Here is a 16458-nt window from a genome sequence, read left to right on the forward strand (position 1 = left end):
GTCCGTTTTAAGGATGAATTGGCCGGTGCAAACCGTGGAGGCTCCAAATCCAGTACTCCAAACAACCAGGGAAGTGTCTCCAAAAGTGGAGCTCCAGCATCTTTACAAGGTGAAGGATCCAAATCCAATACCCCCATGTCCTCTCAGGGTGGTTCCTCTAAATCAAACACCCCCACATCTACTTGCACATCACTATCTCCTCATGCTGGCGCGTCCACCGGTATAAGTCCTATGTCCAGTCTGGGTGGTGGGCCTGCCTCTGCTACACCTCTGTCTACTGCTGCTTCAGATGTGTGCATGGAGTCTTTGGACACTCCTGTCCAGGAACAGGAAGCTTCAGATGGGCTCAACAAGAACCTGGACTGGAACAGTGGAAAGCCAGAGAGCAATAAGAACATCGCAGCGGTGCAGGAAGGACAGCAGGGTCAGCCTGAACATGGCAGTCAGGAGTCTGCTTCTACACCCCTCAAAGGTGAAGGTCAGTACTGCAGTTACAACACCTTGTCTGTTCTGTTAACAACTCCATTGTAATTCAATGATTTTGTACCAGTCTTGCTTTGCTTCTGTGTGCTAATTTGAAACTACAAGAAAACATCTCCTTGGTTTTAGGAGATGGAGCAGACAACCTGGACAAGTCTGAGGTTCAGGCTATCATAGAATCCACTCCTGAACTGGACATGGACCTTGACAGCTGCAGAGGAACAAGGTAGAAGACTGGTGCTTAGATCTTTTATCATTGTTAAAAGATAAGGCTGGCATTATATAATGGTCTTCATGTTTCTTTTTCTCAATAAATCCCATGAAAAGACCAAAACCACCAACATGTTAAGGTGTCAGTATGCATCAATCAAAGTGCTTCTCTGATGAGGGGTATCTGAAGCCTTCTCCCCCTGACATCTTTCTGACATTGGAATCGTGGGAGCTGCATTTGCCGATTTCTGGCAGCACTCCATTTGGCCATTCCAGTGTGTCTTTGTTATGTACATTCAAGTGCAGTAAAACCTGGTTAAATGTAGTGCAGGTGGACTATGAGGCAACAGATTTGACAGTAAATCTCTATCAACTAATCATCAAACAGCAGCAGGTGGTAGAGATACTGTGATAAACTGGATTTTCATCTTTTTACAGCTTGTGAGTGTTTGCAAAGATACTACAGTACCTTTTCTGCTTGGATTCAGCAACCACATGCTGTGCGAAATATGTTTTATCAGTGTGTATTGTTTACAAACTGTTCATACACATGGTATTTTGTTTACACACTGTACTGAGTTGCGGCATACGTGGCATATGCCGCTTTGTGTGACATATTCAGATTGAATGGAAAACAGTCCAACTCGCACAAACTTACACTAAGGAGTTTGGGGTTTTGGAAACTACAGACATTTACATCCACTCCACGCACCCATTGGTCTGGTTTTGCAGATGTGTGACAGTAGGAAGGGGCTGAACTTTTTGTTCTTTACATAGGTGTGTAAAGGAAAGACTGTCTGAATTTGTGTGTTCTCCTCTTATTTGAACAATTATTGTGTCTTGCCCCTCTCTATGCCAGCAATTTCTCTGTTTCAGGTTCACCCCCGGCTTTAGTCTGTCTCTAACACTTTCTCATCTCTCTAACCATGGCACTATGTCCATTCATTTCAGAATTCCAAGAAAGCAATTTGATCTGAAGAATAACTGTCCCACAAAACTTTATATTCAAATGCCAGTTTGGTATCACATTCCCTTAAAGTGTTAGAAAAATAGTGTTAAAAGTAAAAGCTGTGATCACATGTTTATGATGGCGATATTTCTTCTCTCCTCCCTCCCCCTGCCTTATTTGTCCATCCAGCACACCAACTAAAGGTGGTGTCGAGAATCTAGCATTCAACCGTAACACTGAGTCTCTGTTTGAGGAGCTGTCGTCTGCAGGAAATGACCTGATAGGAGACGTGGACGAAGGCGCTGACCTGCTTGGTAAGAAACTCCACTCTCTCATAACTTATCATTTGGGCATAGTGCCTACATTTACAAACCTTTTTCTTCCCCTGTCGTATTCTCTGAATTGTCTTTTCTCTGGCTGTCGGGCTTTACCATCCTTACAGAAGAGTTTTCTGGTCTGTATCAGTAAATTTTCTCCAGATCTCTTCACAAGCTCCTTGTTCTCTTTGTTTATTTCATTCCCCTCTGTGACTTTTTCTTCTGGATGTACAGAATAGACTAGAGTGGTGTTACTGTGCTGTGAAGGGCAGTGTTACTATAGGCTAGAGATGTTCAAATGAGACCATTTAACTACGAGGGACATTGACCAATGTTTAATTGAGTCTCATAAACTTCTTTCTAATTTTGATCCTCCTTTGCATGACTCTCAGATTACAACTTTCTAGGTAAGAATGAAAGAACAGTATGTTAGTGTGTAGGATAGGACTAGGAAACACTGATCATTGATGACAGTCATTGATGTGACTTTTCAATAATATTTCTTATTCTCCCCTTTGACACTGGAGCACATGATAAGATGTTTTTGTTTTTTGTTTTTGGTGATCATTTTCAGGTATGGGTCGGGAAGTTGAACATCTTATCCATGAGAACACCCAGCTGCTGGAGACCAAGTTAGTACTCATTATAAGTGTTAAAGACTTTCCTCTTTTTTAACCATCTCTGCTTCGTGTGTGTATGTAAAGTACCAGAGATAATGACATAAACACTTAATTAAAAAAGACTTTAACACTGAACTAATTATATCAGCATTGCAGACATTGCTACGTTAGTGGGCCATGTTAGGTTGCATTGCAAATACCAGCAATTATCCTTTCTATTTTTACTTTATAAACTCTTTTTTGTTGATGCGCTTTGTGTATGACATATTACCCTGATGTATTAAATCAGTTTGTACTGTCCTGCATTTATTATTTTCCTAATTCGATTTTAAAAATGTGCACATCAGAGTGCTGCTTGCCAGACAGGATTTAATGGCGAATAAATGCTGTGAATTGGCATTCAACCTAATATGATGCAGTTAAGTTTTTACACTTTGTAAAGGGGTGTTGACATTATTTTGTCTTCCTTCATCGACTGATTGACCTAAAATTACCCAAGTCAGGAGTATTAACAAACTCAGAAAAAAAAAAGCCTTCCTATCTATCTTTGACAAACAGGACACTGCTGCCACCTTCTGTTTTATGTAGATATGACATTAGAACGTTAGTCTCCCTGCATGTGTATTTGTTTTCAGAAACGCTTTGAATGTGGTGAAAAACGACCTGATAGCGCGCGTGGACGAACTGTCCTGTGAGAAGGAGGTTCTTCGAGGAGAGCTGGATGCAGTCACTCAGGCCAAGACCAATCTGGAGGAGAAGAACAAAGAATTAGAAGAAGAACTCAAGAAGTGAGTCATTTTGGACTTTAGAACACAATATACAAATCTGTTTATCCACTGCTTTAAATATTTGATTTATGGCTATACTTTATGGACATGATTGTTGAGAATTAGGAATTTATGTACTCTCTTGCAGGATTCGAGCAGAGCTAGAGGAAGCCAAACAGAAAGTCAAGAATGAAAATGAGGAGGATGTGAGTCTTTGATATTTCTTGTCTGTTTGTGTTACTCCTGTATGAATTACAAGATTTAGATCGATGAGGCAAAATAATACTCGAAGTGTTTTTAAACATGACCAATTCCATGCCAATAATCTCCATAACAGTTCATTCTTGTCAAGTTTACCTCAAAACACTTCATAGCTAATATAGCATGTGCCGTGTATTGTCTCCACATATGTAAACTGACAGATTGTGTTGTGAAGTGGTTCATTGGTGTCATGCTTGTGATGTGCCTACAGAGTGATGTGCCTACAGCGCAGAGGAAGCGCTTCACCAGGGTGGAGATGGCCAGGGTCCTGATGGAGAGGAACCAGTATAAGGAGAGGCTGATGGAGCTGCAGGAGGCGGTCAGATGGACAGAAATGATCCGGTAAGACAGGAGAGACACCGCAATGTAGTGGACTATAGGAAGTTTTTTTTTGTTGTTTGTTTTTCTAAATCCAAGGGTCAACCTGAGTGGACATTTATTAACAAATTACAAATTCCTCAGAATAACTTATGTACATTACAAACACACACATGAAACCTAAACAAAGTGGAAATACAAGGTTTGCTATAAAAACAGAAAGGCCAAGGAGGGTATGAGGTTTCAAGTAAAAACGGAGGTGCTGACTATAAAACCCCATCAAAAGCATTTTGTTTGATTCAAATTGATTTTTTTTTTTTTCTCTCAGGGCTTCAAAGGAGAATCCAGCTCTTCCAGAGAAGAAGAAATCCAGCCTCTGGCAGTTGTAAGCTCCTCTTTTCTTTCCTTATGAGCTCGTAAATATCAACCTCTGTGTGATTACTGTGTTATTTTTGTGTTTCATGTGGCTTTTCTTTTTATATTTCATGTTGTATGGTTGTTTTCTCCAGGATGTAGGTAAATCTTTGACATGTTAACAGTGGTTATCTTGACTGCTTCTGATGTTCTCACCTTGACAACAAACTCATAACAGAGGAAAGCAGGCCAGGAAACAGTGGCTCTGATCTCAGATCTGAGCTGCTTTGCTGTCACAATAACCTTTCATTCTTGATTAAAAAAAAAAAAAAAGTTAATGGAAGAATACATCAGGCTTGAGGTAACTGAGTTTGGGACAATATACTTTTTTGCTCATAGAGGAACTAAATCTGACTGATATCCTGTCATCTGATCCAGGCTCTCCTTTGTTGAGTTTTATCAGGAATGAGTTTGGTTTGGTTTGAGGTACGACCATCTGGGAGGGATTTTCGACAAGGAGACTGTTGTGCATATAATAGAAACAAAATCTGATAAATCCACCGTCTCTCCTGCCCTGTTTCTGTGTGACCCTCTATATTCTGCCTGGTGTTGTGATGTCTGTGTGCAGGAGGTGTGTTGGGGGGGGTTGCTAAAAACATGGGAGAGAAGGCAGGGAAATGGGGAGGTTAAAATAGAGCAAAATGATCTTAAATTTAGACCTAATAAATCTTATTTCTTACATATAAGTTGCAGACCTACACTATCTGCTACCAAAGTATTGAATAGAATAATGCTAAACATCTATTGCTACTTGTAAAACTGTCAGATGTGGTGTCATAGATACTTTATCTTTCACTGTAGAGTTGGAGGGAAATGAGTGTTTTTTGGCCAGGTCTGTTTTGCTCTGTGTTGTTGACTAACGTCCTAGTCGGTGCACAGTATTAACCCTGCAAACCCTGCCCTCCAGCATTCTGAGTGGAAAGCAGTTCCCATGCTTTGCTGTTTGGGAGACAGGTCAATGGGGTCTTGACAAGTTAATGGGAAAATACATATCAATGCGATTGCTACCTGTATGAAAGCTGGCATGGTGTGTTGGCATGGGAAAGGAACCTTTTTACCCTTCAATGTTGAACCCTACCTTTGCTGGAGCTACTGCTTCTGTCCACCCCTCTATACGTTTGTCTGTGTGCTTCTCCCCCCCCCCTTTTCCCTCCCACTTCCCCGCCCTTACACCTCCAGTTTCAGCCGTTTGTTCAGCTCGTCGGGCGGAGCAGCCAAGAAGCCAGCGGTGGAGGCCCCGGTGAACGTCAAGTACAATGCACCCACCTCTCAGATTCAGCCGTCCGTCAAGAAGAGGAGCAGCGCCCTGCAGCAGCTGCCCAGTGACAAGAGCAAAGCCTTTGATTTTCTCAATGAGGAGTGAGTCACTCAGGGGAAATTTAGAAGAATGTCTGTGATACTGTCACCCGCGTATGCTGAAGCACTATTGATTCAATTGAACAGCCCACTCATCAACTATCTAGGGCATCAGTCTTCTTAACAAAGATGTCAGGAATTCAGTTACAGTTTAATATTTTTAATGTTTGATTTCACTTAAGCATACTGAACTGTTTAGTGAACCAGAGCTTGCTGTAAAGACACATTAATGGCTTCAAAGTTTTAAATCAGACTGCTGTACGGTCTTACGGTCTGGCGCTGTCAGGTGCGCTTCAGTTGAACTCTGATGTGTATGCTCATTAGATTTGGCGTGTTTGAAGCTGTCAGTCAGACTCCGGTATGGAGACCATCCACTTCCAAGTGGACTCTGGTACAGGTTGTTTTGTGAATTTTTGTGAATGTTTCTCCTGAAACAGGAGATACATGATTTTAGTGTAAATTCAGAATCTAAACTACTATTAAAGCTGACCGTCAATCATAGACTTTTAGGAAGGTGGTCCCCTGATCTGTAAGCTATAAGCGATGTATAGCCTTGCTCATATTTATGCATATCTGATAAATATAGCAACAAATATGCAGGTCAGCAAATGAGAGCAGGAAGTTAAAACAGAGCTTTGTTGAGCTCATGTCCTCTTTCTTTTATTTTATCATTTCCCGAATAAAAGGGGAGTGAAACATATTGACCACTCAGTAACTATAATATTATGGTACACAATGCATCTGTCTTCTCCCATTTCTATCTGTTTGTCCTCGTTTATATATGAGTTGAGGTATGATGTCCAGTTACAGTTTTGACTAATAATGCTCATGATTAGTTATTTTTCATGGTCTCTTTTTGACACTAGACCATATAAAAAATACACATTAGAAAATCTGAAGATGCTGGACCAGAACTAAAAGGTGTGAAAGCAACCTTAGTAACATCCCCATCAATGGGTTAAGGTTGCTTGTGTAACTGAAATTACTTGCAGAAATGTTTAGTAGCACTCTGAATGATTATTAAAATCAGAAACCTGAATTGGGCTTTGTTTTTATAACAGTTTTCAACAAATTGATATAAGGTTTCTAGGGAAACCTCAGCTTCCCTAGAAGAGGCATCTTCGTCAACAAGCTGTTGTTTTGTCCCACAGAGTGGCAGCTGACAATGTGGTGTCCAGGCGAGAACAGAAGAGAGCACAGTACCAGCAGGTCAAAGCCCACGTCCAGAAGGAGGACAGCAGAGTGCAGGCTTACGGCTGGAGCCTGCCCAAGAAGTACAAAGTAAGGAGATGAACGCCAAAGCTTTGGCAATAGCATCTAAAGTACCTTCTGTATACGCAGTCTGCTGTTGTAATTATTGTAGAGTTGCAGTGTCATGTAAGCAGTAACAGAAATAGGATGGAATACAGTGGTGCTGTGTTTTGACTCTTCAGGCCAATGGAGGTCAGGCCGAGAGTAAGATGAAGAATCTACCTGTTCCTGTCTTCCTCAGACCACTGGATGAGAAAGATGCTTCTATGAAGGTAATTCCTCCAGCTCTGTATTTATTGCATACAAAATGTCTTGTTAGTGTTCATCTTCAACATTAAATAAGCATATTTGTAAATTGCTAGTCTCTTAACCATCCTAATAATTGCATTGCATGTAATTATGGTTAATTTTCTTTGTCTTAGCTGTGAATGTATCTCAGCCGTGATGCATATCTCTCGATAGCTTTCATTTATTTTGCCTAAGTACTGTGATAGGGATGCATTGTTATATCTCACGCATATCTCAGTTTATTTGACTGCTGTAACTGTGCGTCCATGCTTCAGCTGTGGTGTGCTGCTGGTGTGAATCTCTCTGGAGGTAAAACCAGAGACGGAGGTTCGATCGTAGGAGCCAGTGTGTTCTACAGTGATGTGCCTGGACCAGAGAGCCCTAAAAAGAAGATAGGGTCTCAGAGCAGCCTGGACAAACTGGACCAAGAACTCAAGGTATACACTTCACAGGTCCTGCTTGTTTCAGTGCTACATTTACATCATAATAGAAAGAAATCCATCATACTGGAATTTTGAGGGTATCAGAGTTATTTTACTTTAACAAGTTAACAAAACTGCTGTTTTTTTTGTTTTTTTTTGTCACAGGATCAGCAGAAGGAGTTGCGGCAGCAGGAAGAGTTATCATCGCTGGTGTGGATCTGTACCAGCACCCAGTCAACCACTAAAGCTGTTGTCATTGATGCCAACCAGCCTGGAAACATCCTGGAGAGCTTCTTTGTTTGTAACTCCCATGTCTACTGCATTGCCAGTGTACCAGGTTAGTGGATGGATATGTGTGCGTCTGAGGAGTGCTACACAGTCCACATAGAGGAATAGAGCATTTTATTACTGCCAATTCTGTGCAAATAAGTTTGTTTTGTATTCAGTGGCCCACAAAGGAACTGCACCACTTATGAGGGACAGCATGCTTTCCATATTTATTTGCTTATATGTGTGTTTTTATTTAGGTGCTAGAGAGACGGACTACCCAGCTGGGGAGGAAGTACCTCCAAACTCTGAGGCAGGACCAGCGGGAGATGGCAGCTCGTCAGCAACCAACAGCAGCCCAGAAGGTGGCGACGGCGTGCTTGGAGGCATCACTGTTGTGGGTTGTGCAGCTGAAGGAACAGCAGCTGTTCCTCAGACAGCAGGCAGTCCAGGAAAAGACGAAGAAACTGGTAAGATGTTAGCATCTACAGTGACAAAATGAACTGTAAGTCTCTCACAAATATGAGCCGACCCAGTTTGCTGAGAGATTATCTTCTCTACAGAATCCAGACCAGCAGAAGAAGCCACCGAGGCGACCGAGGCCAGCGCAGGGCTTGCTGACCAAAGAGAAACCCTGAGAGGAGTTTACACTGAGCACGTCTTCACTGATCCACTGGGAGCTCAGCAGACAGCAGAGACTCCAGCCAACTACTCTCAGAGGTAACATCAGGAGGCCCATTACCCAGCACAATGTCATTACAATTCAGTCTGTCCAATAAAACTGTCTATTTTATCAGCACAGCCATAAATATCCGCTTAGTAACACCATCAAATCATTGTAAAACCATTTACCGTTTGTTCATGAAGCACATGTAAATATTTGTTTGATTGTAAATTATTATAGCAGTGCATTGAACCTTCAAGCTACACTTTTTCTGCATGGCTGGATGACTGTGTGTGTTAGGCTAGAAAATGACATCAGGTTCAGGACTAGGGAAAAATAATAAAAACAGTGTAGGAAGCTAAATAACTACATTTACTTAAGCACTGTAATTGAACCTCTACTTGAATATTTCCATTTTATACTATTTTGTAATGTACTCTTCTTTATTACTTGACAGCTTGTACTTGTTACGTTAATGGTAAAAATATTGTTATAAAACATATCGTCGATATCAACATCATTTAAAAAATGATGCACTGTTTATAGATAAAAATTGATTGAATTGATTGTCCATGTAAAGCAGTACTGAGTGGACACACAAAACTCTAATAATAATTAGTATTTGATGTCGTCTCTGGTGACCAGGGAGAGTGATCTGTTGAAAGATGGTGTAAGTTCAAACCCCACTGCTGAGGAGCAGGACCTGATGATAGAGGAGGCTCAGAAGATGAGCAGCGTTCTGCCCACCATGTGGCTGGGGGCACAGAATGGATGGTGAGTTTGACATTTTTGTTTATTTTTGCCCAGCACATTTCTGTAACTGGCCAGAATTCGAGAAATCTGACGACTGACAACTTTTCTGATTCTAGCGTGTACGTACACTCCTCTGTGGCTCAGTGGAAGAAGTGTCTCCATTCTATAAAGCTGAAGGACTCTGTGCTCGGCATAGTGTGAGTGCACTGAAACAAGTGACAGCTCCAACTTTTACACATGTGGTCCATTACTCTATCGTTGACCTCTTATTTCCCTCCTTTTTGGATGCGCGACAGCTGGTTTCTGAAAGCGTGTTTCTGTCCCACAGGCATGTGAAAGGGCGTGTACTGGTCGGTCTCTCTGACGGCACTTTAGCCATATTCCACAGAGGAGTGGGTGAGTGGACATGAGCTTCACAACCTGCTCTTTTAAAGGAAACTCGTAACATCCATCTGATGTAGGATTAATCAATCAGTAGAACCATGTATCTTGACTTCCTTTGTTTCCGTCAGATGGACAGTGGGACCTGACAAACTACCACCTGTTAGACTTGGGGAGACCACACCACTCCATCCGCTGTATGACTGTAGTACATGACAAGGTGTGGTGTGGCTACAGGAACAAGATCTATGTGGTGCAGCCCAAAGCCATGAAGATAGAGGTATAGTAAGCACTTATTTTTAGGGTCTGCTTACATTCAGTGTAATTGTATCAAATTGCTTGAAATTTCCAGTGGAGTGGCACTATTGGCATTAAGTTGTATGACCTCAGGAGTCTTTCCTTTACTTTTCTTCAACCCCTCATGTCTCTGTCTGCACGTTCTCTGTCCTTTGCAGAAGTCATTTGATGCCCACCCTCGTAAAGACAGTCAGGTACGCCAGCTGGCCTGGGACGGTGATGGTATCTGGGTGTCCATCAGGCTGGACTCCACTCTCAGGCTGTTCCACGCTCATACCTACCAGCATCTCCAGGACGTCGACATCGAGCCCTACGTCAGCAAGATGCTGGGTCAGTTCACTCTTTCTGTTAACATGGCTTCTGCGATTATCCTTCCTCAGTGAACCACTAATAATACTTGCCAGGGTTTTACAGACTTTTTCTTGTTCACAGTTGGTTTTGAATGTGGTCTTTATATCTTTTTCTCAGGTACGGGGAAACTGGGCTTCTCGTTTGTGCGGATCACAGCTCTTATGGTGTCATGTAATCGTCTGTGGATCGGCACTGGAAATGGAGTCATCATCTCCATCCCTCTAACAGAGAGTATGTTCAACAGCCAGAATGATATGTCTTTCATTTGCTTATTGTTAACATTGGGGGAAACGCTTTTTGCACATTACAATTTATACCCTATTTTTTTCACTAATGAGCTCATATCAAGGAGACTCTCACAGGAAACTACTGCTCAGTTAATGCTGAACTTTTGTTGCTTTGTTTTGTTTTTTATTTATTTAGATTTTTTTAGGCATGTTCATGTCTTTATTAGAGATCCGACAGTAGAGAGATGGACATGAGAGGGGGGAGAGAGATGGGGAATAAGGGAACAAGTTCCTCCTGAACATTTGTCCTATTTATTATCGTGTATCGAAGTATGCACACTTTCAATCCATAAAACGTGCTTATTCATAATGCAACGAACAATGAGTAACCTACTGTCTTGTAAGCTTTGCCAGTTTTAGTCATGAGCCCTGAGTGAAAACTTCTGTAAACCTTTTTTATGTGAATGACAGTTCAGGAGATATGCTTTTCAAAGCTAGTACTGAGGGAAACTTCTGATAATCTATTGTAATATAATCTAATATGTTCAATAATATCACGTATGTTAATCAGTATGAGTGTAGTTTAACAGAGTGCATCATCCCTTGTTTGTCACATTGTCTTGGAGGTGGATTACATAAAGTGTCTCTGTCTTACACTCACTGTTCCATTTAGCAGTAAACAAGGCAACCAAGGCAGCAGGTAACCAACCAGGAAGTGTAGTTCGCGTCTACGGTGACGACAGCGGTGACAAAGTGACAGCCGGGACATTCGTTCCATACTGCTCCATGGCTCACGCTCAGCTCTGTTTCCATGGCCACCGGGATGCTGTCAAGTTCTTCACTGCTGTACCAGGTATACGAACCGTGCTGTTTGTCTATATTTGCGTTTCTGCTTTCGAACTCTCCGGGTGTGACATAAAACATTTCAACATACCAAATCTATCAGTATTTTTCTATTTTTTTATTAGCCATACAATGGCAGTGAAAATTTTACTTTTGGTCTTCTATGTGTATATAAAATGTAACTGACTTTTTACTAGACCTACTGTGCTCCTCATAATATTGAAGGCAGATTAAAAACTAGTGAGCCAGACGGCTGGGATCCCATTTAAATTCAGCGTACTGATAAGAAGGTCTGTATGTAATCAGCGGAAAACACAATCTGGACTTGTTTAGTGTTATTTACAGTTTGTGTCTCTGTTCTCTCAGGTCATGCAGTTCCATCTGTGTCCTGTGGAGGAGAGGCAGCAGGTGACAAGGCAACAGATGCCTCATCTCAGGAAGGAACCAAGTCTATGTTGGTGATGAGTGGAGGAGAAGGTTACATAGACTTTAGAATGGGTGAGTTTACTACATGAAAAGGATTTTAAAAATAATTTTAACTGCTGCGGTAGATCTAGAGAACATGTTGTGTCTGTGTGTCTGTAGGTGATGAGGACGGCGAGGCAGAGGAAGGAGAGGACCCCCCTATGAAACTGCAGGCTAAAGCCGAGCGCAGCCACCTTATCGTCTGGCAGGTCCTGGTCAACGAGGACTGAACTCTGACAGACCCCTGAAGCCTGATTTGCCTTTTCTCTCAAACCCGCTGCCACGGAGGAGGAGTTCAGGTGGACAACTCCCCTCTGCAGGCACGAGTTGAATCAGCACTTTTTTCCTCCTCAAACCTGAGCGATAAGTGTGAAACAAGCAAAAACTGCTCTGAGAGCTTTTTCTCAGTGGTAAACTGGACTGGAGCAGTGCAAACAGATTCACACAAACTGCATGCTATTGTTTTATCATGACTTGTTTTCTCTTTTTTATTTTTTATTTTATGGATTTGAATAACAATCTGTTCTCTTTTAATATTATTTGAGGTAAAGCTGTTTTCGAGAACACAACCAATACTTTGCATTTGTTATATTTGCTCAGCAAATACACCCAGTTTTCCTCCTGACATCTCCAGGCTCCCTCCACTCGGTCCAGTTGCTGTGTGCTGATGCTGGACTCAGTTGATGTTAAATCAGTTGTTCAAAACGGAAGATAATCACCTCTGAGTTCCCTTGTTGCCCTTTAATAATGTAAAACTGGGGCAATCATGTGTGGGAGCCAATCATGTGGGATTATTGGTGAATCCCAAATCATATTTCATGTTGATTTTTGTTTTTCATCCTTTGAGAACTTGGCTTTTGACTGTATGCAAGTTTAATCAATCGCCAGTTGTCTTCGGGTCAGGATTTGTTTAAGTCAAATGCAACACATCGTATTTCATCTGGTTTGGTATCTGTTTGAGCAGAGGATGGACCTGGATTTACCTAGCTATTCAAGATGTAACGGTTGTAGTCCCAGTTTCTGCCTCTCATGGATTACCCCTGAATTTGAGTTACAGAGCTGAGCATCGATTTTACGAAAAAATACCCAGCAATCTTTGAAAAATATAGAAGTTTATTTAACATGTCTGACCTGTTCTGAAGATATTTCCAGAATCTTGAAACAAAAAAGAGTCTAAAAGGGATTTTTAATTTTGATTCTAGATTTAGGTTTTTCCTAATCCAACAGAAATGGTAGCTGGAAAGGACATATCTCCTTGCTCAGTTTCTACAACATCAACCAAAATTAAAAATGGTACTATAAATTATATATGTTGATATAGTTTTTTCTTTCCAATGTTTAATATGTTCATAGAGAACAAGTGCTTATCTTTTGCAAAAAGAGCAAGGATGTGTCATTTCTGGCTACTTGAATCAGGAAATACAGCTGCAACTTGAGAGATGGGTTAAAAAGAGTTTTTCTCATGCAACAGATGGATTTTTTTTAATTATCCAGATTGTTCAAAGATTCTTTGAGGATTCTGCAGGAAGGGTTTGGCTTTTAAGCCAGGCTGGCTGCATGGGTATCGATGGGTACAATATCTCAACAACTACTGGATGGATATTCATGGTCCCCAGAGAATGAAGCCTACTGACTTATGGGATTGTCTGACTTTTCTTCTAGCGCCACCAAGAGATTGACTTTTTAGTGTTATTTTTGATTGATATAACTCACTGACTATTGGATAGTTTGCTCTGAAACATACACACACATTCATGGTCCAGAGTGGACGAATTGTAAAAACTTGCTCCTTTGACTTTTCATCCAGCAATATCATCAGGTCAAAAATTAAATTTGTCCAATATTTTGGTTTATGACCAAATGTCCCATTCGTAGAAAAACTGCTCGCATACTGACAAAAATTTAAAAGAGGCACTGAAGATGCAGAAAGATTACATTTATTTCATATGTAAAAAGTGACAGTGTGAAAAAATGCATCACATTACACATGAATATATGTACTCTCTCCCTTTTATGAATGGGACTTTTAATTTTACGCACCTGATGTTATCCTTTGAAAAGCCTGGATTCAAGAGCACAATCCCTGTTACTATCATTTGTGACTGAATACCTGCAAAGCTAATGACATTCCCATCAGCCTCTGCTGTACTTGGTGCTCAGTGCTAATTGGCAAATGGTAGCATGCTAACACCCTAAACTAAGATGGGGAACATTGTAAACATTGTGCCTGCTAAACATCAACATGCTGGATTGTCACTGTGAGCATGTTAGCACGCTGACTTTTAGCTCAGAGCTACCTGAGTACGGTGGTATAGCTGTAGACGGCGTGTCTTGTTCAGACATGACCAGGCTTTTTTTTTCTTTTCTTTTTTTTTCTTCTTTTTCTTAAAATCAATTGCTCTGCAACTTGATTTAATGGTAATACATGAGAAGCACAAACTGGGGCTACGGTATAGGTAGCAGTTACCTTTTTAACTCTGTGACAAAAATTCTATTGACAAAACCATTAATTATGAAATGAAAGGCAGCTGCTGCTGTATCAGACTGTATACCACTTCATACCGTTAATCCTCCCTTCAAATAGGCTTATAGACCATACACTTGTATTTAATACTAGACATGTGGATGCGGTCAGCCCTCTGCTCTCCATCTACCCACCAGCTCCAGCTAGTAGATGCTTAAAATTTGCCTTAGGTATCAAGGTTTGAAAGGACTGAGTTACAGGCTTTTCAGGTGTGACAAGAGTATTTATTTTTCTTGAAAGAATGTTACGTTTGCTACCAAAGGTTAAAGAATTAAAGATCGATAGTTTGCCACATGCTGAAACAATAAGTGTCTCATCTAACACAGCACCTTTCAGCAGTATAGTCGGTCTCCGTGTAGATAACATGCAGGTTTTCGTAACAGAAATCCAGGTGTATAGATGAGATATATTTTTAGACTTTCATATTTGGAAATGGAAATATTTTCAGGGTGTGAGAGAAGAGAACGTTTTTGGAACTGTTACTATGAGAGGAGAAAACAAGCAGTCACAAGGATGACATAACCCGCCTCTGATCCTGATCGTGGCATTTAGAGGTCGAATCTCGAACACTGACATTTTTGGTTTGGTAGCGCTGTGCTCCCCTCTCCGTTCAAAACAATGTTTATTTGAAATTCTCAGTGATATCCCCTCCTGATGGCAAACCTATTATTTCAGAAAAGGTTTTAAGTCTATTTTTATGTTCTTTGTCTTTTAGACTGTCGTCTCTCCAGACTGTATTTCTGGCCTCTGTGTACCAGTACACTGCACTGGTATGTTCTTTGTTTTGTCCTCTTTGTATTGAACAGTATCAGACGAGGCCTGTCCTCCTCATTGTGTGTGTGTGTGTGTGTGTGTGTGTGTGTGTGTGTGTGCCTCTTCTCTCCAGGAGAGGAGAGAACAATTATTGCAGTTTAGCCATTTCAGTATTTATTTACAATGATTGAGCCTTTGCAAATCAGAATGTATCTTTGTACATTGAATATGAATATATATATGATTATATATGTATGAACTATAAAAATGGCTTGGGTTTATTGTTTTGACAACAGTTGTTGCTGTTGGAATGATGAATTTTGTTTTGTAGGGGGTCACTTACTCAGCTATGCACTATTTCTCTGAGAGTGTGGGGGTTTGCTTCAGGCCTGTTTTTTGTCGGACACCCTGCAGCCTGTCCACAGACACTGACACAATCAGTTTCCATCTCCAATGCAGGACAAAAAGTCATGAAAGTCATGAGTCAATGAATCGGTAACTTCATCCCCTCGCAACATGATAGAGGAAACTTTCTCGCCCTACCCTGCAGGCCTGTGTCATCCCTCTCATGCATATGCTTGTCATTAACTTGGCAGGAACTCCCTCTGTTCCAAGTTATCAGTACACACACACACTATTTTGTACTTCTACAGCATCTCTAGCCTTACTTATTTTTAACATTCAATTAAAGCAACTTTTGTGGGCAAATTTTGTCTGCCTGTTATATTTGTGATGCACTTTGGGAGGTGAGCCTTTGTAGAAATATGTTTACCAACATGCAGAGGCGCTGCAAGGTTGATATCAAGGAAAAACACAGTTGCTAATAACATTTGCACAGTATTGGACAGATGTGACCCCATGTGTCTTGTCTTTTTTTACAGGTACAGTCGTATATATACAGGTACAGGCCCATAGTATCACCTGATGTCTTAATAAAACCTCTGCACCATGCAAAGCACAGTGTAAACATACTCATTCACTGAGGGGAGCCTTGACACATGACTTTACCAACACTAGATGGCATACTTGAACTACAGTGTTAAACTGTTTTTCCCAGTGACTTTACCTCTAAGGACAGAGGCACTCCTCCCCTGCGTGCGATTGGTCAACCACCGTTCTATTCAAGGCCTTGGTTTCAACCCGCTGAATGAGGCTGAACTGGTGCTTAGCAGGCTGAGTGTCAAAAAGAGAGGCTCTAATCTCTTTCCAAGCTCTTAGAACGGCTGGCCGTCATGGATCACGGTCTTGATAGTGGAGTAGGAGGTTAAGTAATAGATACA

At 41.2% G+C, this 16458-nt stretch overlaps 1 protein-coding gene across 9 annotated transcripts in view; it reads left to right on the top strand.

Moving 5' to 3' along the window:
• The window catches only part of spag9b (sperm associated antigen 9b), a 41292-nt gene extending 25232 nt beyond the window's left edge, over positions 1-16060 (top strand). For 2 of the 9 annotated variants that reach the window (XM_040134883.1, XM_040134888.1), the window contains 24 exons: positions 13-478; positions 610-706; positions 1829-1953; positions 2531-2588; positions 3212-3364; positions 3492-3549; positions 3816-3946; positions 4251-4307; positions 5516-5695; positions 6844-6973; positions 7126-7215; positions 7507-7668; positions 7819-7990; positions 8181-8390; positions 8484-8640; positions 9230-9358; positions 9454-9534; positions 9666-9733; positions 9850-9998; positions 10174-10345; positions 10484-10597; positions 11267-11446; positions 11803-11934; positions 12022-16059. In XM_040134883.1, coding sequence (XP_039990817.1) covers positions 13-478; positions 610-706; positions 1829-1953; positions 2531-2588; positions 3212-3364; positions 3492-3549; positions 3816-3946; positions 4251-4307; positions 5516-5695; positions 6844-6973; positions 7126-7215; positions 7507-7668; positions 7819-7990; positions 8181-8390; positions 8484-8640; positions 9230-9358; positions 9454-9534; positions 9666-9733; positions 9850-9998; positions 10174-10345; positions 10484-10597; positions 11267-11446; positions 11803-11934; positions 12022-12131 — 3381 coding nt within the window. In that variant the 3' untranslated portion in view covers positions 12132-16059. Of the gene's footprint in view, positions 1-12; positions 479-609; positions 707-1828; positions 1954-2530; positions 2589-3211; positions 3365-3491; positions 3550-3815; positions 3947-4250; positions 4309-5513; positions 5696-6843; positions 6974-7125; positions 7216-7506; positions 7669-7818; positions 7991-8180; positions 8391-8483; positions 8641-9229; positions 9359-9453; positions 9535-9665; positions 9734-9849; positions 9999-10173; positions 10346-10483; positions 10598-11266; positions 11447-11802; positions 11935-12021 lie in introns of all 9 variants that reach the window. The other 7 variants (XM_040134885.1, XM_040134889.1, XR_005708100.1 and 4 more) reach the window with 6 other exon arrangements.
• The last annotated feature ends 398 nt before the right edge of the window (positions 16061-16458 follow it).

The sequence above is a fragment of the Xiphias gladius genome, chromosome 9 (genome assembly GCF_016859285.1).
Source record: "Xiphias gladius isolate SHS-SW01 ecotype Sanya breed wild chromosome 9, ASM1685928v1, whole genome shotgun sequence".
Taxonomy (NCBI): Eukaryota; Metazoa; Chordata; class Actinopteri; order Istiophoriformes; family Xiphiidae; genus Xiphias; species Xiphias gladius.